Source organism: Apteryx mantelli, chromosome Z (genome assembly GCF_036417845.1).
Source record: "Apteryx mantelli isolate bAptMan1 chromosome Z, bAptMan1.hap1, whole genome shotgun sequence".
NCBI lineage: Eukaryota > Metazoa > Chordata > Aves > Apterygiformes > Apterygidae > Apteryx > Apteryx mantelli.
Window position 1 is genome coordinate 61,773,524 of NC_090020.1, and position 23,799 is coordinate 61,797,322.

Genomic DNA, 23,799 nt, shown 5'->3' on the forward strand with positions numbered 1-23,799 from the left:
TTTATAGAAAACATTTTATGTCTCTGCAGGAGATCTGTATCGCAAAGCATAATGAAAAGATCCAGCAGCGTCACCAGAGCGAGGAGGAGTACAGATTGCACCATACTGTGCAGCTAGTAAGTTTGAGCTCTCTGCTAGTGAGGTTAGCCTTTAGCTAATTGCTTGTATTCCTCATTATACTTTCATTAGCAGTTTTCAGTGATGGCTGTTTTAAACAGATAAAGTGTATCCTTGACCTTTGGACCATGGACTTCGTGTTATGCTGGTGAGAGGAAATATATAGCTGTGTTAGGGTAACACTGAACCTAAGCAAATAAAGCAGTTCATTAATAGCAGGTTCGCAGTCTTAAGTGATTACTGTTAGGCTAAGGGTGCATGCAGAGCTTGTTAACATTTGCACATAAATGATTCTGGACACCTCTGAGTACAGTATCAGATATGCTGAAATGAGTAAAGAAACCTTACATATTTATCTTTGCATGGTAATAAGATCATTCATTATTTTTCTTTCACTTGCTTTTTACAAAAAAAAAAAAAAGCATTTGAATTGTGTTGTGTAAAATATGTAGTTCCAAACATGTGCTCCATGATTCTCTGAGCAGTCTCATCACAGAAAGTAAGCTAGTTAGTCCAACTGTTGTGTTGTAAATAATACTTTATCTTAAAGAATATTCAAATTCTGGGCTAGGTCTTGGGAGCTGATATAGCATCAATATTTAATAATGATGACTTTGTCAAACATGCATTGAAATCCAAGTCTTTTTAATTCAGGCTCCAATTAGATCAGTGAAAGTGATTCTATTTCATTCTTATACATTTTTAACATTGATATATTTGTCCAGGGAGTCAGTTGCATAATTTATTTTATGAAAAGGCTACTAGTGAAAGACAACACGAATTGGCATACTCTTTCAGGAACTTGAAACAATAAAGCAAAGGACTTTGCTATATGGATTGCAGTTCATTTATCACTTTTAAGAATAAGACTTGCCTATGCTGAGGATCTTTTTCTTGCTTCTCAGACACTACTTTTTTTTTAAATTATTTATTTCACAGATTTGACAACTTACATTATATAAAGAACCTTATGCTATTTTAAATCTTTTTTTCCATTAATAATTTGACTGAAAATTTCTACTATTATTTTAAAATAGGTTTTCAGCCACTGGTATTCATGAAAAATTTTGAAAACATAACCTCAAAGGTGTCCAAACCTGAAACCAGATAAGAATTTCAAATTCACCATTCTTATATTAAAAAAAACCCTAAAGTTCAAGCCTTTGTTTCAGGAAAAGTTCAACCTGATTGCATATGAAATATTCAGGTGTGCTGGTAGGAGAACTATCCTTTGTTCTTCTTGCTGTAATCTTTTCTTCATGCTTCTTTTGTAACTTTTTAGCCCCATTGTTTTTGTTTTGGTTTTGGTTTGTTTTGTTTTAACCACATGCTTCTTGTCCTTGCTTCCTTTTTCTGTTTCCTGTCCTTTGTCAGCCATGTACTCCTCTTCCTCTCCCTAAAGCCTCTATACTTACCCCCTTTGAAAGCGCAGAAATTGGACCTTTATAAGGATACCAGGCAAGTCACTGACTTATGAAAATGGTAGGCAGGAACTGCTTTTATGTTGGCTAGATGAGAATAAAAGTTCACAAAGGTGATCTGAACTGTTAGTGATCAAGATCAGCCTTTAATAGTAACACTTAATGCTATGAGACCTGTAAGAATTAACACTGCTATTTCTGCTTAGAAAGTTTTGTTTACAGTCATCTGTTCTATGATTTTGTTACTTTCCCATTTGATAACTTCTGAACTTACAAGTCCACTAACTTTTTCCTTTGGATAACTAGTGTCTACTTTCAATAAATCTGACTGAAGAGTAGTGTTTCATTTCAAAGATGTAGTAACTTTGCTTAAGTTTTGTGAAAATGGATGACTAGTTAAAGGAGGTGGATCCAAGTGTGTGTTTTCACTGAGGTAAGATCCCCAGGCAAGAAAACCATGTCACTGTTTTGGCTGTGAGGAAGAGCTTCAAACCTTTATTTAGTCAAGTTTACAGAAAATCAGGCTGGATTAAATAATGACATGTTAAGCTCATTAAATACAAAACTTTAGTTTACTATTATAACTTAATTATAATAATTTACTTCCAAGAATTTGCTAAATATTAGCTTCCAAATTTTGAGACACTGAGTTCTATGGCTTCTTGCACTATGAAAATACTAATATTACTTATTTTAAATGTGCAGCCTTATGATTATTATCCTTTTTTTTCCTGGTATGAGAGAAAATGAACACTGGTTTGCTCTCTGGCTAATTTATACCATTTTAGTTTATACTGTTTTTCAGGATAATACTCTATCATGTCTTTTGTTATTTACCATCTTCTAAGGTAAAAGGTTCCAGTGTTTTTCAATCTTTCTTTGCTGAGTTTCATGTTTCTTCAAGGTTATAAAATATGAAATGCATAATAGCTATTTTCTTTTTCTTTTAAGGCAAAAAAAAAAAGGCAAAGCTTCAAAGTTCAGAAATATGTTTATTAGAGAAGAAATTGTTAGATAGTTCCTAACAATTAGAAGAAGAGTTATTTTAATTCAGTTTTTCATGTTAGACATAGCACTGGATGTAGTGTCCAACATGTTTTCCATATTCTTTTTTTAGAAGAGAGATCAACTACAAGATGAAGAGGAAAGAAAGAGTTCCTGGGTTAGTCAGGAGCGACAGAAAACACTGGACAGACTCCGCACATTTAAACAGGTAACAGAAGAAGAGTTATTCTTCTTTTCTGCCATTTTCTTTTGAAGAGGAAATTTTCACTGCATTCCAGGAGCATGCAGAATAATTGAATAATTAACTGTTCTTTAGAAAATCTACAAAAGAATATGGCATTGGTGGCAGTAAAGTTCTCTGGCCATTGCCTTCCCAATGCTTTGATAAGCATTTTGACCAGGCATTTAGCAGACTTCCCTAACAGAAGTATAATCCAAATGATATTTCACACAAAGAGCATTATCATTTGGCATACACCCATCCACTCCCACTGTTTTTCAGAACACCTGCCAGTTCCTGGCCCTCCCTATTACAATCTAAGTCTCAGAAAAGGAATAGAAGATGGAGAGATGGGGAGGCAATGAGGAGAGGGATGAAAGTGCAAGAGAACAGAGACTGTATTAATTGGTGAAGACAATTTTTGTTTGTGTTGAATATGTAATAAAGTACTGGTATGAGAAGTTTGATTACTGGAAAGTTGTATTGCTCAGCAAAACACTGTTTACATCCTTATTCTTTGTAAGGCTTTTGAATTGCATAGTCTCTGTAAATTAAAGCAAGGTTACTTATTACAACCAGCACCTGTTAATGAACTTATATTATATATGAATATGTTTGTATTGATATGAATTCTATTGCTTTGGGCTTGCCACAATGTTTAAAATGTTTTAGACTTGACTTTCAGAAACAGTTTTTACTTTTGCATAAAAATGGATATGGGTGAAACTGTAATTTGAAAAGACAGGCTGCAAATTTAGGAACTAAATTAAAAACACTTTGGAAATTCTCAAAATGTTTGAGGACTTTGTTGCAGAGACAACCATTGGTCAGTTTTAGAAAAGGGAAGCAAGAGGGAATTTTGAATTACAGTTTTCAGAAAAAACACTATTTCAAATATAGAATCTGGTTCTTAGTGAATCCCATTTTTAACCCATGTGTATACCTAACTAGACCAACCAGATCTACGTTAACCAAGAAAAGAAATTAAGAAAATGAATCATTTTTGCATTTTTGCATCACTAATACAAGTGAGGATATTCTTGCTTTGTTTTTTACCTCCAGAACAAAATGAATGAAAATACTTAAATAAATTTTGCTCGTCAGAAAGGCAAAGGCTAATGACAGTTACTTAGTATCTAAAATAGTGTGTTGCATGTACTTATCTAACTGTAAATAACTGCTTCACTTTAGCGGTACCCTGGGCAAGTAATACTTAAATCAACCAGACTACGACTGGCTCATGCAAGAAGAAAATGTACAGGCAGCTCAATATCCTGTGTAGATCAGCCTCAATCTTTGCCAGCAACCATACAAACCCAAGAGAAGAGTGAAGAGGTGGAACTGGAAAGCATAGTTCAGCCTTTGGAAGTGCAGGAATCCAGAAGCTTAGAACAACTTCAAGATATTTTGTTACCTCCCAATGGTGTTACCTCTGAACTGCTTCATGTTAGTACTTCTCCACACATTAGTAATGAGCTTCAACCAGAGACTGTTACTGTAGTTCCACTTCCTCCTCCTTTGCCTCCACCACCTCCACCTCCACCCCCACCTCTGCCTTCCAAGGAAGATGCCACCAAATCCTTAGAGAAAACCGATAGCCTTGTTAAATGGCAGAGCGAGGAGAAGGGAGTCCAGCACTCTTCCAGTGTCCCAGCAGCACATCTGTTTGACAGTAGTCAGCTAGTCAGTGCCAAGAAGAAGCTTAAGAAGACAGGTGATCTAGAGAGTTTACAGAGGAGGAGAGGTAATGTTTTTGTTTCAGTGTATTTAGTTGCAATGTACCAATTTCTCTTTTGAATTGCTATATAGAAAAGTGTATACTCTGATTTATAAATTATTAATGCAAAAATTGTTAAATTCTTTTCAGCTGAAGATTGTTGGCAACTCAAACAAATGTTAGGACCTTTATGACAGTGTACTGTGTACTTGTTCAGTTAAACAGAAAAAGCTTATGAAAGGGATTATGTGATAGACCATGTTATACTACCTAGAAGAGGGAGTTAAGCACTGGCTCAAAGAATCTTTTTCTGTCTTGTTTGCAGTTAGCACTAAGTATGATGTGCTTCCTCTGAGGGTTCATTGTTTTTCAGTAAGAGAATTTAACATAATTTATGACCTAGTAAAATGAACGCCTGTCTTGGGACATAGGAAGCCTTGAGAATGCTTTCTTCAGGGTTTCTCCAAATTTTTGTCCGAAAATCCACAAATCCTTAAGTCCCCTGAGAGCTAAGTGACGATATATACATTTAACAACAATTGAGAATTAAATCTTTAATCATTCAGCAAAGCATGTTAGGAAAGATTTGAAAGATCAAAAACTTAATGGGAAACTGAGTAGACAGAGCACAAGGCTGAGTTGGGAGATATGTTACAAATTTATTACGTGATTCTGTTTTAATTATTTTTAACCGTCTGTTTATTCTTTATCCCATATATAAAATAGAGAGAACAATATCCATGTTTGAACATCATAATCTTGACATTTAGATGAAAAATGCTATATTAGAGCTAAGTTTTTATTTGAAAATCAGTGATGGGATTTTCGAAAGCACTCAGCTGTGCTATTTCACTGAAAGTCGCTGAGAAGAAGTGCCTTGGGTAGGCCTTGATTCACATTAGTGGAATATGGTTGGAATAACCATAACCTTTTATTAAAGATTCCCCACAGCTTTGTCAGTTGCAACTACAGGAAACGGTTGACATTTTCACTCATCCAGATAAAATCAAAATGAGAAATGTTTTTGTCTTACCAGACAGAAACAGGTATGTTTCCTCTAGAATTCTTAAATCCCTGAAATACCTTGAAGCAACTGAATAGTTACAGAACTGTTAAGTTCTTAAGAGCCTTGCAGGTTGCAGGTGTAGTGTTTTAAGTCCATGATTAATTTTGATGCTGCTGTGCTCCATTTTTCTTTTCCTGTGGTTCTATTGTTTACTTTTCTGACACTGTTTCTCCACTAATTCAGCTTTGGATATATGACCCATTTTATCTATCAATTTTATATAAAACATGTATTGTGTGGGTAATTTGATATACATCATAAAAGGGCAAATATAAAATCAAATTACATCCTCCCCCTTGAGAGTATTGTTAGTATCTGCACCTGTACTCTACCTGCTGCTCTCTATTCTGTAAGTTTTAGGATAATGTTCCAAACCTCTTCAGAAATTTGTCTCTTTTCTTTGACAGATGAGTGTTTTATTAAGATCTTTCTTTTCCCCTTCAAACATACAATCCTTTTTTCTTCTTTTACTTCCAGTCTTTTCGTCTTGTCTATCCCTGTCAGTGCCCTTAGTCAGATGGACAAAGTCCACTCATAAATGCAAAGGGTTTTAAAAATGTATTCTACAACAGACATAGAAGAACTGGAGATGGATATTCATCTATTGATTGATAATATGTTGCATTTTGTGTGTGCTGTCTTGTGCTAGCTAGTTTGCAGTGTTGTACCGTGAGTATTATATCACATTCTCTGACATAGAGATCTTGCCTACTTCCAGCTCTTCAAAGAGCTAATGATTTTATTTCTGCAGAGGACTAGTTTCAGGTTGGTGATGAAGGAAGGACTGGTGATAAAATAATAACTGTTACTTCTCTGCTTTCCGTAATTATGAGGGAAGAGTATTTATATGGGCATACTGTGACTAGGTGCTCATACATGAATCAAAAGTTCCATGTTGAAAGTGGAGGAGCAGAAAATTTTATGTTGTTGCAGTTGACTATACCGCTGCTTCCCGCACTGGTATAGAGTAGTAGTCATAGAATTAGGTAAAATCCGCTACAAAATGCAGATGGTGAGAGTGTAGGTTCTCCTCTGTGCTTGTGTTTCTTTGACTGCACAGTCCAGTACTTCGTTTACATGCTTATTACCTAAGTTTTGATGTCAGGACATAGAATGAAGGGTGGGTTTTAAGAGTTTTATTCATTGTAGCCATTTTGATTTTCCTGACTGCAAAGAGGAAAGCCATCTTGCCCAAGAGTTTTACTTCATACCTGATGTGAGTTTACTTGTTTTCAGAAATTATATTTGTTTGCGTAATCCACTTTTGACCTGGTAATGAGGAAGATAAATTTAGAGGCTAAAACCAAAATACAGCTACAGAATGATAAAATTGAAAATGCTAGTCTCCTTTATACTTACTATATGGAACTATTGCATTAACTGCATGTGGCTACTTTTTCTTCTGTGGGAAATATAAATGAAGACCCTGACTGAATAAATTTAGTAAAAATAATACTGAAAGTCTTTTGATTTACTGCAGTGAGTTCCCCGATGGATGAAGTACTGGCTTCCTTGAAGCGTGGTAGCTTTCACTTAAGAAAAGTTGAGCAGAGAAGTCTCCCTCCTTTTCCTGATGAAGATGATAGCAATAACATCTTGGCACAGATCAGGAAAGGGGTGAAACTGAAGAAAGTGCAGAAGGATGTTTTGAGAGAATCTTTTACAATTCTGCCTGATACTGACCCTCTGACAAGGAGCATCCATGAAGCATTGCGACGAATTAAGGAAGCATCACCTGAATCAGAGGATGAAGAGGAGAGTTTGCCTTGCACAGACTGGGAAAATTAACCTGTAATTAACCTAAATTTTAAAGTTATTTCTTCAACACTTTTTGTATAACAATAGCTGCTAAGCCTCAGGTTATGCATTCTAGGAGACTTAGTATGAATGCAACTAAACTATCATTGACCTCTGAACTGATAAAAGTGCAAATATGAACTTAGTATCACTGACTTTTTAAAGGAATTTAAGGTTTATAGTAAGAAAAAACATTTTAGGCACCATCTTAGCCTTTTTTATGTTTGAATACTTTTGCTGAATATTAACAGTACTGCTCCTGTAAAAAGCTCTATACTATTTAGTAAATTGAAGGGACTCTTTGCAGCTTACAAAAAAGCTTTAAAAAGCTTTTAAGTAACAAAGCAGCACAATCACTCTTGGACACACCCTATACTTCAGATATTTTCTAATTGCTTCTGGCATTGTGAAAAACGTAGTGTGTTTAAACACTTCAGACCGAATAGCTCCAAATTGAGGATGATTAGATTTGACCACTGTACACACTGAAATCTCGTTGGTTGTTACCCTTTGTAGCTGCCTCTTTGATAGCTTGCTTTCAAATCTGTGAAGACTTTGACTTCATTGAATTTCGAGAATATAAACAGTAAATTTACAAATACAATTTATACTTCTGCTATTCATACAAATCCCACCAACTTACATTATATTAAACTTCAGTGCCTGTAAGTGCAGATATTAGACTTCAGCAGATTAAGTTAATGAGTTCAGAACAAAACAGAAACTGACAAGAGATTAGTTTTCATAATTAAAGCTGCACTAGTAGCACAAAGAGATTCTTGATTACAACTGCGTACAGCACTGTTCCTCAGTGGTGGTTCTTTTCTGCTGCTGGCACATGGATGAAATTAAGTGTAAATAAAGGGTTCCAGTAAACTTTTCTGCAAGTATCTAAAATTTGGAAAAAAGAGATGTATGACAATCTGTTAAGAATTTAAAAACCTGTTCAAAAATCAAAGGATATTTAAAAAGAATGTAAAACAGATATTTATAAACCTCGCAATGCATCTAGCAGTAGGAAGAAGATAATGTTTTTGAATGTTTACAGTGAGGCAATTCTACCCTGTTTAGTTATTACCATAGCTGGAGAGTGACTATTGATAAGGTGCTACAGCAGTTTAAAAAGTGATGGTGACTTGCCCCATCATCTCCTGTATATTGTGCTGATTATAAAATACTATGTTTCCAGCTGTTCCATTGGTATGCTATTTTCAAACACTACATTCTAAATTTTTAAAAAGGAAAATAAATGTTGCCTTTATTTCCTTATGAAGTAGCCATTGACCACCCTAGTAATTTAATACCGTTTAATTACGGCATGCTGCTTCTATACCAAATGTACTACTAGTTTGGGACTTGGAAATCCAGGAATGGAATTGTACTTAACTCTTGCTGAAACTCATAGTGGAAGCGGTTCTGCCTAGATCTAACTGTAGTCACTGACCACTCTAACTTCTTATATTGTTTGCATACTGAAAACTCCCACTGCCACAGCCATTCAGCAATTAAGTCATAGCTAAAATAACAAAAGACATACCTTGGAACTGACTTGACTTTCTCAGTGCATTTATTCTCTTTTAATTTCCTAGATAATTGACCAAACTTAAACTTTGTGATTTGACTTTGTGGTTTTAGTAAACGTAACTTATTCTTTGCGATCTTGTTTGCATTTTTAATAAGAATACTTTTTAATACTATGGGACATAAAAATGGAAGGAATATATCCAAGAGTGGTATGAATTGTTTTAATCTAATTGGTGGACCCCTAAACATTTTCCAGTGGAAGCACATTCTCTTTTAGAAGTCTTATGTATTCATTGCTGGACAGTATACATGCGTACGGGTTTTTTACCTTTACCTTTGCAGCCCTTTAGAAGGAAGTCAGAGTGCAGGTTGAAAGTCACTGCTGTGAAGTACCTTTAGTGCACCAGTTGCTGTCTCCTTTTCAAGACATGCTGTGTTGAATGTAAAGTGTTCTACCAGTGCACAGTTATGATGTTTTCCCCCTTTAAGATGCAGTCCTGCCAAATGCTGAGGTCTGAGTGTGCTCCTTGGAGATTTTTCACACATCTGGGACTTGCTTTCTCTCACCAACATCAGATTTTATTATGAAAATAATGTAGTTAGATGAGATTTTTTAACAGATAGTACAGATGATTAAAAAACAGATGTATAAGAAGGCTAACAAGTCAGAAAGTAAAAGCTTGCCCTTGCAGTGCAGGTGCATGGAATAATCTGACTTTAGGAACGGAGAAACTGAAACATAGTCCTAGTGAAATTCAGCTGAATAAACACTTTTCACATAGATGAGTGTGCTTACTTGAACGTATAAACTGATTACCCAGAATTCATTACACAAGAATAAAATCTAATAACAGTCTGTTGTAGAAACGGCAGAATAGTTTTTTTACTATCAGGTTAGCAGTTTAATACCATGCTTTATTAAAAAGATTAATCTGTTGATTTTTAAACTGTACGCTCTGCACACATAAAAAAACAGTTGCATAGAGATTTTAGATTGAAAACAGTTATACAAAAGTATATGGGCACATACATTACATAGTTTAATATATATACATTGCTATAGGCTAAATGTAATGCAATTATTTGCTTAAGAATGAAAGTTAAATCTGATATAATGACATATGTTTATCAAATGCAGAAAAGTGTCTTAAAATATATGCAGCAGTGGAAAAGGAGAATATTAACAAGGCAGGACTAATAAGCTGAAGTGATTTCTTTAATTATTGAAGTTTGAAGACAGAATAATAGTAACTGATTGCTTCAGACAATCTAGTTATCTCTTGTATTACCTATTTTGTGAGTTAACGTCTACATAAAGTTGCATGACTACCTTTTTTTAAGAGCAGTTTCTTCCTTATAGTTGCAGTAAACCATGTTCAAAACTACTGAGGCATTTAGTGTATCTGAAGTACTAGTTGAACAAGCAGTATAAAGATGTGGTAGCTCTGTATGAGAAAACAGAAGATTATTGGTTATCAAAAGTAGCCCGAGCCCTTCTGTGTGCATATACGTAATGGTGGTACCCACAAATGCCAATAGTGCATTTTGAGTACTGTAGGTAACGTGAATTCTGGGTTCCTGGGAGTAATGGACAAAGTAGCTGGGTGAAGAAAAGACCTTTTGCTCTCCAGAGTCTTCTAATGCAGTATTTCAGGCCTCTTCAAGCTCTAGTCTGTGTTCACTGCCAACACCACCATAAGGCAAAAGAAGCTGTGGTCATACTCTGTGAGTCCTGGCTCCTGAGTTAGTGTCCTTGCACTGGGAGCAAAGAGAATCAAGGCTGTTAGAGAGACTGCTCAGTATTGAATGTTTGGAATTGCCTGATGCATTGAACAGCGGGGATTTGTTCAGCTGTTTAGCTTTTCAGCAGTTCCTTTTGTTTTTTTTGTTTTTTCAAACAGGTGATTCACAGCCACTGAAGTGAGAAAAGAAACCCCTGTGGAAGATTACTTTTCCTCTTCATTTCTGAAAATTCAGAGCCAGCAGTTTTGACCATCAATTCCACAGTAGGCTTTCTTTGGCAAAGAAATAGGCTTTCTTTGGCAAATGATTCAGTATGTGGGAAAAAACAGCCTGAAATGTTGATTTTCAGGTCACTTTTTTCTTGAATTTGTTCCAAAAATTCTGGGTTGGACAGCAAGCTAAGTTGTTTAGATGTGCATTTTATATAATCAAGAAGAAAAGATCTTCAGGATGCTTACCCACTTTTAATACTTGTGCAAGTAATGTGTGGCCAGTTAAGTGAGAGTGGCTTTTTGAGTGGGGCGAAAACTTGTTGTTAGAGTGACTTTGGGATTTGATTAAAATATCAAAACAGCTATAAAACGTACCCTTCACTGCACTGAATATATCATCTGCTTGAAAACTGACTAAATAGCTCCTTGCAGCAAAGCTTGCGATGTAGCAGTGTGATATTACAGAAAAGAGCAGAATTCCTAATTTACCAGGATAGTTGCACTACAGTAGCTGAAATTCAGTATTGTGCAACTAAAATTTTTTTCTTCTTAGTGTGAAGAAGTGTATGTCAGTATGAAAAATAACAAGTGACTACAGCATAATGAGAATTAAGAGTTGAACTCAGTACATATTCAAGAGTGTGTTTGTTTCCAACATGGTACATTTAGCAAGGCATACTGCAGCTCCTTTTTGAAGGACATATGTAGTCTTACAACTTTTTAAAGTAGACATTTTCATGCTTTTTAAAAATAATATTTAGCTATGCTGAACCAAGTTAATTATACTTTAATCATTTATTATAAGAAGCAATATTTTGTAATTTCATACTTTAAAATTATTTTTCTCATTTGGTTAGAAATGGCTTTTGTTTGATTACTGTAAGTAGCCTTCTTTAGAAAAGATCAAAGCACTTAAACATACTGATACTTCAGTTGTGAAAATTATGCTTCTCTTGTTGGTTTTTATTATTCCCTTTAGTGGCCACAAAAATATTTCTCTTTCATACCCAAAAGCCTGTTGGCTGAAAAACAAGTTCCCTTTTGATCCTGACTTTTTTAAGAAGGAGAGTTGCAACTTCCTCTGCAGTGTATACTTAAAAATAACCGTAAATTTCATGACTAATGGCTGCAGGCAGCTACTCTTATAATATTACAATTCTAAGAGTTATGTCAGTACAGAGATACAAGTAGTCTTGTACCATCTAGAAAATCAACCTTTATTACAATCTTAAGAAAACTAAGTTTTCACTAGTATTTTATTTTTACTAGCATAACATACACTGTGTTTGAGAAAAATACCATCCCTTTCCTATATAGGATATGTTCCATTCACTGTTCCTTTTGTGAAAGACAAATTACTATGTGGATTTTTTTTGAGTGGAGTTATGTATTGCTGCTGTCATATAATGGAACACGTACTGTGTTAATGTTTATAACAGGAGATTTCATGTCTTGCCATTTACTTTTTTAAATAGGAACAGGAGTACTTACTGTAGCAATAGGTTATATCACCTAAAGGAACCTCAGATCTTGGACCCTTCAGCTGCTTTGCGGTGGCTTTCCTGAAAGCAAAGTTCTATCAAACATCTCAAAAGGATGTCACTTTACCCTTGCTACTGACAGGCATTCTCTTAACGTTGTTGCCTTATTTTTAAAGTTAGTGAACACTCATTTTCAAAGCACCTGCGAGCAGCATTATTTCAGAGTTGTATCAGTTCTGCTGTATGAATTGTTTGTCAGGTCTGTGTTCCTCTCTCAGGAGAAGACCAGCTCTGGGAAACACTCAAGTGTTCCCAGGCTTTCCAAGTACCTGAAAATACAAGATTCCCCCCCCCCCCCCCCAAATCTGCTATGAACCCTGAGTGCATGGTGTGATTGTAAGTTGTTTGATGCTATATTTGGGCACCAATTACAGTAATTTCAAAATTTTTTATAATCATTTGACATAGCCTGTACTGAAGGGAGTGGTGTATTTCTGCTCTGCAATTGTCTGAATTTTCGGTCACACCACTCTTCAAAACTGAATGAATTTATGGCCATAACACAAAGCAGATCTATGATTTCGGATGGTAATTCAGATGATACAGTTCATGTGCAACTTAGTGCTAAATTAATAGTGTTGATTGGGCAACTTCTATGTCCATTTTCTCCTGTTTTCTAGCCTGCATTTTTATTCCTTACTGTATGGATATGGGACACTGGCAAAATTCCAAGTCAAGGGAAAATAGTATGATTTACCATATAGGTGTAATGGTCCTCTTGCACAATGTTTGCGTCCACAGTTTAGCACTGTGTTGTGATATATCCAAGTAGCTCCATGCTGTACTGCACTGCAGGGTTTTCAGATTTATTTGCCATGTGGTCTGTCAACTTTGTCTTGAAAATGTGTGCATGATTTCAAAAAATAACTGTTCTTGGTATGTTTTATGCCTAGCTAAAATCTTAGATTCCTGTAATAGCTTAGTTTGTAGAAAAGGGTTTCTCATAGGAACATGTATTTTATGCGCACACAAAAATTAGTTATGCTGAGCGTAGCGATTTATATCAGTTCCAATTGCCATCTTCAATGTGGAAAGTAAATGGTTTTTTCCACATACTGCTAAAAAAAATCCCAGATTTTAATCTTCCATGAGTCACTAGATGTCACAATTTCACATAATTCTCCACTTTGGTATAAAAATTGTGCATATGTAGTATATAGGCTAATGCATAAAATCATTCCCATCCTTCTCGGTAATGTGAAAATTTGTAGTGGGATGGCTGGAGCAGCTAATGGGAAAAGTCTAAGTATATTCACGAGAATCTTAAATTATGACAATCCTGCATTGAGTTTGGCACCTGTCTAGCTGAGAAAAGCTCTAATAAATGTGTTGGTGCTTGAGAAATCATAGTAAGCATCATTATGGAAAGGGCACTTATTCTTAAATATACGCAAGGAAAGAGCCTCCATGGAAAAGACCTTCCTGCAAATTTCTGGTATTTGCCATTTGTGGCTGGACTTCGTTGTTGTGGCTGCATTGTTCTATCGCCAGTCGTTTATCTTAAGCAACTTGTCAGCTTTCAGGATCTTTCCATGCCTAGAAACTTGCTTGCTTTGTTCAAACCAAAACTATTTTAGTTTAGTATAACAGATCCAGTGAGGTAAGGAATTAGGATGCATAATGTTTGTTCTACAAATGCTTATTTGTGGACTGAAAATCTTTTATGAGTGGGAACAAGGAATGAAATACTAAATTTCTACTAAAATAACTAAAATGTAAGGTAAACAACAATAGCCTTTTGATCAGAAATGGAATTTGCATCTACATGAATTTCATTCTCTCCATCATAGAGGCTCCAGATCCTTTAAAAATAACCAATATTCTTATTTTGTTCACTTTCCTACCATGTTTTCATGTTTTAGTTAAGCTGCCTTTTTAGGGTAGATGAAAGCTTTATTTTCCTTAGACATCCCCCTTTCAGGGTTAAAAAAAAAATCTGACAGTCTGCATCCTACACCAGATATCTGTAACAATAAATTAGTTTGATCTTATGTTGTCAACATACTTCACTATGTTATTTGTAAAGAATCATTTTGGCTATGAGCACTATATTCTGTAAAGTCTAATATTAAAGTAATGACAGGAGTATTATTGAAGATTCAACGTCATGAGAAGAGAAAGCAGAAACTTTTACTGGTTAATGTAACCCTTAATTCCTTTGTTGCACTGAATTTCAAGAGTGTAATTTGTGCTCAAGGTTACTCGTGTAAGCAGATACTATTTTCATTGTAATGCTTATGTAATTACCTTACCTGTATTTATTTCTGGTAATGATTCCATAAGCATGAACACTATATTGTTATGGTTAGTGCTAGAAAAATAATGTTAAGAACAAGCAAAGATTATTGCAAAGAAAAGGAGTAAATAGAAGCACCTTACTGGGAGAGTGTGTTGCATGATTTGACTGCTACTGGAGGTGACACAGTAGCACATTCTAAACTTGATTGCAAATTGCTCTTTGGTGTAGTAAGCACATTGACATATTGCCATCAATGCTGTAAAAAGTACAGCGATGGCTGTTTTTAACCTATAAATATACTGTAATTTAATTTTTTCCTACAAAGTGAATTTATATTTAATTGCTGCCTAATACATGTACTTAAAATTTTTAGGAGGGGTGAGGGTGGGTGGGCATGCCAGTATATTTTTGGGAGGGGCTGTTGTTGTATATACATTTCTTTGCACTTCCCATTCAGTTTGACTCTTAATCCAAAACTCCCAGCTCTGACTGTGGTGAATCTGCAACCCAACATTTATGTATTTGTATTGTGATTCAGGTCTTCTCTAGTCTGTGGCCTAGAGCTGCAGAATTTGACAGAAAAGGTCTTCTTTCCATTCTCAAATGTGAATGCTCTGATGTACCTCTAATATGGAAAATGACCAAGCAATGAATTTTACTCTGCTGAGTGTAATATCAATGTAGACTATTATTTAAAGCTGATATCTAAGGCTACTAACCAGTAGTGTGTCCATTTGGAAAAAAAAAAAAGAGAATGATGATTGCTGTTTTGGTGAGTATAGTCTAACAGGGCAGAGACTTTTGTTCAAGAGACTGTCACCAAGTCAGTAATTAATTTGCCTTAGACTAGCTTGATTTTTAAGATTCCTTTAGGAAATTTTTTTGATTTCTGAATTGGGGAATAGGCGTTGGGAACAAGGGACACGCACTTAGCATCTCCCAACATGTTACTGTGGTTGCTATATATGTTTTGGATCTCATTTTACATATTTACAAATAACATCATCATAAGATGAAAGCTCAAGAAATACAGACAGCTGCAGATTGACTTGCATGAATGAAGCCAGGGAGGGTTAATGAAACTAACTTCTTTTTTTTAAGCCTGTTGAATAAATGAGAAATAATCAAAGGAAAACTGATTTGCCATTCACTAGCTTTGTGCAATACTATAGGTAGAATCAAACACTAGCACATTGTGCTTGGCTTTAAGGAAGTTCTTTCACACCATTATATTCAAAGGACCTATTAAATGCATATTTTATTGTAAATGACTCTGCAAATTTACTATACCTAATAATGCTCCATGTTCTAAAGTATTAAGCAAAGAGCGTGCTTAAAAAAAAGGTAAAAAACTAAGCAAACATTTCCAGCAATACCTAAAAACTAAAAAGTTGTAACTGTTTGCCTTTTGCTCTTTTTTTCTTTAGTGCAGCTTTTCTGCAATGCAAGTTTATTGCTGTGTATTTCATGTTTTTTACTATCATGACTCAAGTTTAAACCTGTACACAAAGTACTGAACTCACCTTCTTGTACATGCGATGTAACATCATACTTACAGTTTTGGTGCTTAAACATGATTCCTTTTTTCTTTATTAAAGGATATTTATTTGACCACTGTCTTGTTTTAAACTCAAATGCATACCTGCCTTTAAAAAAAATTTTAGTACAGTTTGGTTGCCACAGAAAATTTCATATATCATTCATTTAAGTTTCCATTGTTATCATTCTTTAGCTCTTCAAGCTGCCTAACTCAATCATTGCTTTATGGCAGATGGTTGTGCCTAAGCTATGCTGCACCAGAAAAATAATTATAATTAGGTAACATCTTTGTAAATTAAGTCACATAAAAGGATGAGATTTTATAGAAGAATCCTGCTTTTAAAGGATGCAGGATGGTTGAGCTTAAATACAGATCAAAAACATTTTCCATCTCTTAATCAAAAGACAAAAACACTATATGAAAAGAGCAGAAATTTAAACCAAGAAATATTAAGAGCTTAGACCCCTTAACTCTTACCTTTTTCAAGTTAACTAGTGGCAATACTGTAACATGAAGAAAGAACAAGCCTCCAAATGCACTCACTTAGTTTAAAAGGATGAGTAACAATAATGTAAAAGATTAAAACATCTGGCTTTTCCAGCTTGTTTTTTTTTGTATATGTACAATATAATCATTTGAAAGCAAACTCAATTACATATAAAGGACTCATATTTTAAAAGGTTTGAAAATACATTACCTATATAACCTGTATAACCTTCACAGAGCTGTTCTGTGAAGTGTGCATTTTGAGGTTTCCTGTATAAGTTGCATTGTTTTGTCTATGAACGTCTTTTCTGATTTCAAGTACAGCAGGTGCAGTTCTAGGTGGGGGCCTCTGCGATGCCAAAGGGAGAATGAAGTTGTGTTTCAGTGTTTGTGTGTTGAGAGACATCAGTCTCTCACCCCTTACATTTCACCAGGTACTCTAGCAGGAGAAGATAGTTAACTGACCTAATGAAATTCTGTTTTGAGTTGACTAAAAAGATGAAAATAAAACCCCAAAGCCATTCTGTCTGCCAGATTTCTGGTGCAATTTATGGACAGCGCCTTTAAAAGAGTCTTTAGCACTTTCCATGGTAAGAATTGTGACAGCCTAAGCACAGCCATCATGCTGCTTACCTCTGTAACACTGTATTTATACAAAATTTTATGAGTGTTTTGAAAAGTTTTACCTTTTTGCTGGAGGAAAAGCAAAAATACACAGCTGATCATTTGCCAGACCACATTTGTCATTTGATTTGTATCTCTTTCTATATATCTATATCTATATCTATCTCCATTTTGTGCTATTACTAATCTAGACATAGACCTTATTAAAAATATTCATGGTGTGTGGGAATATCTCTGTATTGTGCATCTTTTTCCTTTCACTCCTGCATTTCTGGTACAGGAACTATATTGCAGGTAAGTCAGTGTAGGCAAGATCCTAAGCATAGATGATACATTAACATGAGAAAAAAATAAATTCTGTATTTATGGGGGACATCTTAACAGGCACCGCTTTGCACATATAATCCTGAGAAAACAGGAAGAATCTACTACATGATTTCACATTTTTAAAACCAATGTGAAATGGGTTGTATTTCTAGTACAACTGAACACCGCAAAATGTCTTATCAAAAAATAGTATTCTTAAGTCTGTCTCAGTTTTTCTAGTCTGTTTTTTCAGTTCACATGATAATGGCATATGCTATTAATTTTGGATTGTGCTAGAACCAGTAGGAAATGGGTGAAATGCCTGAAATGAGTGAGTTCTTAATCATCACCGTGACTTTTCTTGTGAAAGATCAGCGTTATGTTTGCAAGCAGGGGCAGTTCCTAAATGCTTTCACTGGGCACTCAGCAGCGTGTGATCGCTCCTGGCCTGGTGCGTGACTCCTCACCTGCTACTCTGCGGAGTAAACTTGCAGTGAAGAATGTTTGTTGCCATCAGTGGGTGCCTAATTTGGCATTGGCTTGAGTAGCTAAGTAGCTGCATTTTATGACTTACCTTTGTGAGTAGTCTTTCTTAACAACTTGGAAGTGTATTTAATGCATGCATTGGAATTGCAAATTAATGAATAAACACATTTAGAAGGCTGTGGTTAGTTACTCAGAAGAAGGCCTAAATGTTTGTACGACACATAGAAGATGGGTAGAACCACCATTTATTATTTTTGTTAGTTACATGTCAGATGTAAAGGAAAGGTACATCATTGTAAATAAATCCTCACTGGGCCACAGTCCTCCTCAAACTTACTTATAGAAATAAAACAACATCTCTTTCTCACAGAAATCATTGGCATATTTAGGGTTAGTTTCTTTTACACCAGTTAATACTCAGCAGAGGAGGTGTGGAAGGGAGAGAACTAAAAATGGGAAGCGAGTTTGTCAAATCTCTTCCATCAAAACCTATGAAATGCTCCTTTTCTCAGCAGTTCTCACTACTGCTTCCCATCACAGAGAGAAACCCATTTTGCAAGCGTTGCTCTTTCTAGAGTAGGAGGGAAGCTCACAAGAATCCTGGACTTCTAGGGTAATTCTGAACCAACAAACCACCAGCATTTCACCACTGACAGCAAAACCTGAGCTTTCTGCTTACATCACCCATTGCTTATCCAGCTCTAATGCTACAGCGTTTTGCCACCATCTTTATATCTTTCAGGGATGAGGGACATAATTAACCTAACTATAAAATGTCCTCTGTAAACTTTAGAGTGTATCATGTAGGCCATTTAATTCACCTGTTAGAAGCATCACTTTGCTGATACAAACTGCACTATAGCAGAAGGCTATTTATTTCAAAGGTTTTACCAGTCAGTTATACCAGCATTGCAACATAACCTGTCTTGTTCACAGAAACGCTGCAAGCTTCTGGCCAGTTTTTGGTCCTGCAAAACTGTAGACCTGTGTCTTATTACCACTGAGATGCCTCCCTGTCTTTTTCCCCTGTGCTCTCAAACTCTCAGTTGTGTCACTGTAGCTATACTCTATGCAGATTTACACCACTGTCATGTTTTCTGTCTAGACTTTCATAAGCTTAATAAAGACAACATATCTCCCTTGGAGCCCTGCCTGAGCTTGTAGCAGGAATGGCCAGTGGATAAAATCGTGCACAGATTCTTATCTGTGCCACCGCAGCTGCTGTCTGTCTGCATTAGTGCTGGGGCTCACTCTCTCCTCATTAATTAACCAAACCTCTAGCTAAAAAAAAATTCGGACTTTACCTTCCAGGCTAGTCCCTGCATTTGCCTTCTCCTCCCTTCATTCCTGCTATATTTGTGTGCTGTGTGTGGGATATGTTTGCTGGAGACTGTTGTGAATGCAATCGTTACCTGTATATCTTCTTTTCACTCTTTCTCATCAGTAAAGACAGTAGACTTTTGACTTCGCTGAAACATCTCACTGTGCCCTGTGCTGCTTATATAAGGTCAAGGCCATTCATGGTCTTTCAAATGTCACTTATGGTTTACGCCATTCTTTTATCTTAAACTTTTGCTCTAATTTGCATCACACTCCCTCCGCATACTATTATCTAAAAGTCAAAGGAATGAGAAAAATTAAGAATCATGCAATTCATACAAAGCATTTATATTAGCTATACATTTTTCCTCAGTAGAGATTTTATTTTAATCCCATTAAATTTTTGTAGGAATGTAACTCAGCTCTTATCTTACAAAGCCATCAATGCATGCTCTAATTGCCATGCATGTTAACTGCACAATTTAAACAACACAACAGATGTTTTATGGATCAGATTTATATGAAGCATCATAAAAATGTCTTCCCCCCTCCCCCCCAACTTATTTGCTGTGAGTAAACTGACTGCATCCTGCAAAAACAATTGGACAAAGAAACCACTGAACGCTGCTCTTGGTTTCTGATGCCAGGCCGGGGGGGGGGGTGCAGAGGGGGCAAAAAAACCCCAAACAAACAACCAACACCTAGCGTATCCCTTTGTCACAGGAGCACGTATACCTGTGTCATTCCTGTAATAGTTCCTGAAAAACTATACTGATGGAAGATCACAGCCTCTCTAAATGATCCATTCCAGTACCTACTGGTAGAAGTTTTTTCTTAATAGCTAACTTTTAACTGAAACATGAGCTCATTACATCTCATCCTGCCCATTACCACTGTGTGAACAAATTATTTCCATCCTCTGCAACAGCCTTTTTTGCCCCCCCCCCCCCTCCATCTGTTCTTTAAAATAAGCAACACTGGAGGGGTTGGTCTGTCATAGACCCCGTTGGTCTGGGCTGTGATACTAAAGCTCCCTTTGAGAGGTTTGACCTTTCAGTCCCTGCTGCAGGTGCTCATGGCCAAAAGACTGGATCAAGAAAAGCAACATAATAGACTGCTACGCAGCACCTATATACTGTAAGTTAATCAGTTCTGGGAAAGGACAGGAGAAAGGTGGAATGCAGGCTGCTATATTTCCTCAGTCAAAGGTAGAATTAATTAAAAATGCTTGCTAGACCAAATTTCTGTTCAGGAAACACATTTTGTTACTTTTCTGAAAAATGTGTCTACTCAGGCAACATTTTTAGGGTTTTCCCCTGAAAAGCTGCTGCAGTTTGCATGCCATGGCATGCTTTGCTAAGCTTTGTATACAAACTAACATACATACATACATACATATATATATACACACAACACATGCATATATATAACAACATATACGTGTGTGTATATGTATACACGTGTGTGTGTGTATATATATATATATATAAAACAAATACAGCAGTTACAGACCCAAATTGATACTTCTTTCTTTCCATTTCACCAAAAAAAGAAAAAAGAAAAAATCCAAAACTTCAACACTTCAGCTTTTCCTCTCAATTTGCAATAAGAAACCTTTCTCTAAACAGAAATTCTGCACCCAACCAGCATCTGTCAAAACACTATTCGCTGTTTGGGCTAAAGCTGGGTTCTGCTCCCAACCATCAGCTGACCAACAAATCTAACTCCTTTCTGCCTTACAAGGGCCAGATACAAGAATCTGCTGAATTTGTTTAGTGGCTACTCAGGTATGAAAGATCCTTTTGACTAGTAAAGCATTTAGTAGTGTCACTACCAGCTTGGTTAAATCATTAAAAAAATGCAAACTTCAGAGCCTGCTCCCTTTGGACTCACCCAATGGGAGGAAACTAGCTGGATCCCAAGAGTAATCTTAAGATTTTTCCATTATCAGATCAGCACGTCGTTGCACTAGCCAGTCTTGTGGTTCCTTAAAAAAAGCCTCATAAATAGACTGAAATACTGTAAATTAAAATTTCTTCACCTGTATCAGCCAGGACCCTTAAGTCAATGAAGGCATGATCCCCTGAAACGAACACTGCTATTGCCATTATTGCCAATTATTTATTTTCCAAGTAGATACACACCAGCTTTTGTCTAAAATAAGACCAAGCTATACTTACTGCAATTGCAGAAGTCAGCTTCCAACTTCCTCAAGCAGTGGCTCCCTTTTCTGGTTGCAACACATCAAGAGCGATTTTTAAAATGTCAATGACAAATTCCACAGCCATCTAGCTATTTCTGAGCATCAACTGAAGTTTAACTCATTGTCATTGTATCCTACAAACAAATCCCCCTTTCCACCAGGGTTACACAAGTGATTGCGTATGTTTGGATGTACTGAGATTCTCTGGTGTGCCTGATTGCTCATCCATGTGGCTGACTTTCTCTGTGGTCTGTAATGCCTTGATTTCTTTCTGGATCTTATTTTTAGATACAGAGGTCCTTGTTACAGCTTCATTATTGCAATTTAGCAACTTTTTTTCTCAGTTTCCTGGAAAGACTTTGGACCTACAGCACAACCTGCTACTTACCTATCCTGCCGGTCCAGACTGGAAGTCTTGTAGTTAGATTTCTCAGTCTGATTCAGACACATTGTACCTGCTGTGCAGAGATTTGCTCTAATCTTTGTACAGGATCTCTCAGCAAAATTTCCAAATTTTGCTTTAATTCCTTTGCAACCTATCTCCTATCCTAGATATTCACTGAAATCCTCTGGCTTGACCAGAATTTTTACTGCCTGGCATATAGTCCCTTTCTTTTAGCAGGAAAATCAGCTAAGTTTCTCCCCTCTGAAAACAGCCTGTCAATCCTGACACATTACTGTATCTTAACCTGAGGATATAAACAAATGTTACAGGAATTTTCTATTAGGAAAAATTGCTGGCAGTCAACTGTTTCCACAGTGCAGTCATCATAAATGAAGAGCATAGAAACTCCTGTCTTCTGAAAATACCCGTTTTGCTCACTGTTTTAGCCAGCTCTGACTCAAAATACTTTGTGTTGGCATTCCCCAGTAATGCTTGCTTAGAGCATGCCTGATGCTTCCTCCTTGCCTCTCCTCTCTGCTTCTTTGACTTACCCAACTCCTTCACTGAGGTGAGAAATGTTCAGAAACACAATAGGTAGCACCGCTGCACCTGCATTTATCTTTTATGTGCTTTTGGTTCGGGTTGCTGATGTGCCTGTTTGGAGAGGAAGGCACTGTTTTTTTAAATGTCTGGTTCCAGGATAGAGTTTAGCACTTTCTTACACTTATTGCGAAGATGTGCTTGGCCATTCCAGGTTAAAAAAAAAGAGAGAGAGAAAGAAGTTTTGACTTGAAGTTGCAAATGATAACAAAGACCACCCAACATAATGCTTTCATGGGTTTTTTTTCTTTCAAAGAGGTGGGAAAATGGTGCTTATATCAAACCAGCATATTATTCTGCTTCTCTCCGCTCTGTTGAACAAAATTCTCCCTCCATTTTCTCCCCCTGCATGCAGAATGCTCTGGAGCAAAAGGACTGGATTAGTAACATTGGTGCTACAACTAGAAACGGAAGTTTCTGAACAAAGGACAACAAAACCCTCTGGGGATGCCTCTGAGATAGCCAGCGAGTGAAGTATATATAGCCACGTTTGAGTTGCTTTTACACGCGTAGCAGTGAGGATGTCTAAGTACGGACATCAGTGCAGGATGCCCACACTGGATGCATACTTGTGTTGCTCAGTGACACAGTACTATCCTGGCTCCTCTCGTGAAGGGTGAGATAGCTGGAGCGCTGTGCCTCTCACTGGTTTTTAAGCCATATGTCTCTCTGGTTCCCTACACTGCTGAGGGTTACTGAGAAATGACACTGCTGGAATTACAAAAGAACAGTATATTCAGGTGCAGAGAACATAATGTATTTTTTTACGTTTCCATCTACTGGTTAAGGGCTGTAATGCCTCTCTTGCAGGGAAGTGCAACAGGATCATTTTGCTTCCTACTCCTTTTCTTATTTAAAGAGAACTCCTGTCATCATTTAATGAAATACAACTCAAACTCAGAGAATCTTAACTGTCTTGTTCACTCTCTGAAAAACTTAGCTTGCAAGTATCTAAATGACCATATTTAATTTAGCTCAAAAGGGGGAACTCCCAGACACAGATTATATTTAAACATACCTTGTCAGTGTAGCTCTTCCTCTCTCCTTAGCCCCTGGATGCACATACTGTCTGTGAAGGTTCTGCACTCTGCCTCCTGCTTGATTTACAGGGAAGAATTCTTCCTCTTCAAAAATTATTGCAGTCACAGAAATGCAAGTTCTCTTCATAGAAAACTTCTGGCTTCCTATTCTGTGTCTAGTGGAAGCAAAAGTGGTTGACACACTGCTGGATTCATGCAGTGAGATGA

The 23,799-nt window shown here is 36.4% G+C and overlaps 1 protein-coding gene across 1 annotated transcript in view; it reads left to right on the forward strand.

Moving 5' to 3' along the window:
* Positions 1–12,646, forward strand: part of JMY (junction mediating and regulatory protein, p53 cofactor) — a 71,517-nt gene extending 58,871 nt beyond the window's left edge. Inside the window, exons 7-11 of the mRNA XM_067315983.1 lie at positions 30–116; positions 2,656–2,751; positions 3,955–4,507; positions 7,027–7,337; positions 10,769–12,646. Coding sequence (XP_067172084.1) covers positions 30–116; positions 2,656–2,751; positions 3,955–4,507; positions 7,027–7,334 — 1,044 coding nt within the window. The 3' untranslated portion in view covers positions 7,335–7,337; positions 10,769–12,646. The remainder of the gene's footprint in view (positions 1–29; positions 117–2,655; positions 2,752–3,954; positions 4,508–7,026; positions 7,338–10,768) is intronic.
* The last annotated feature ends 11,153 nt before the right edge of the window (positions 12,647–23,799 follow it).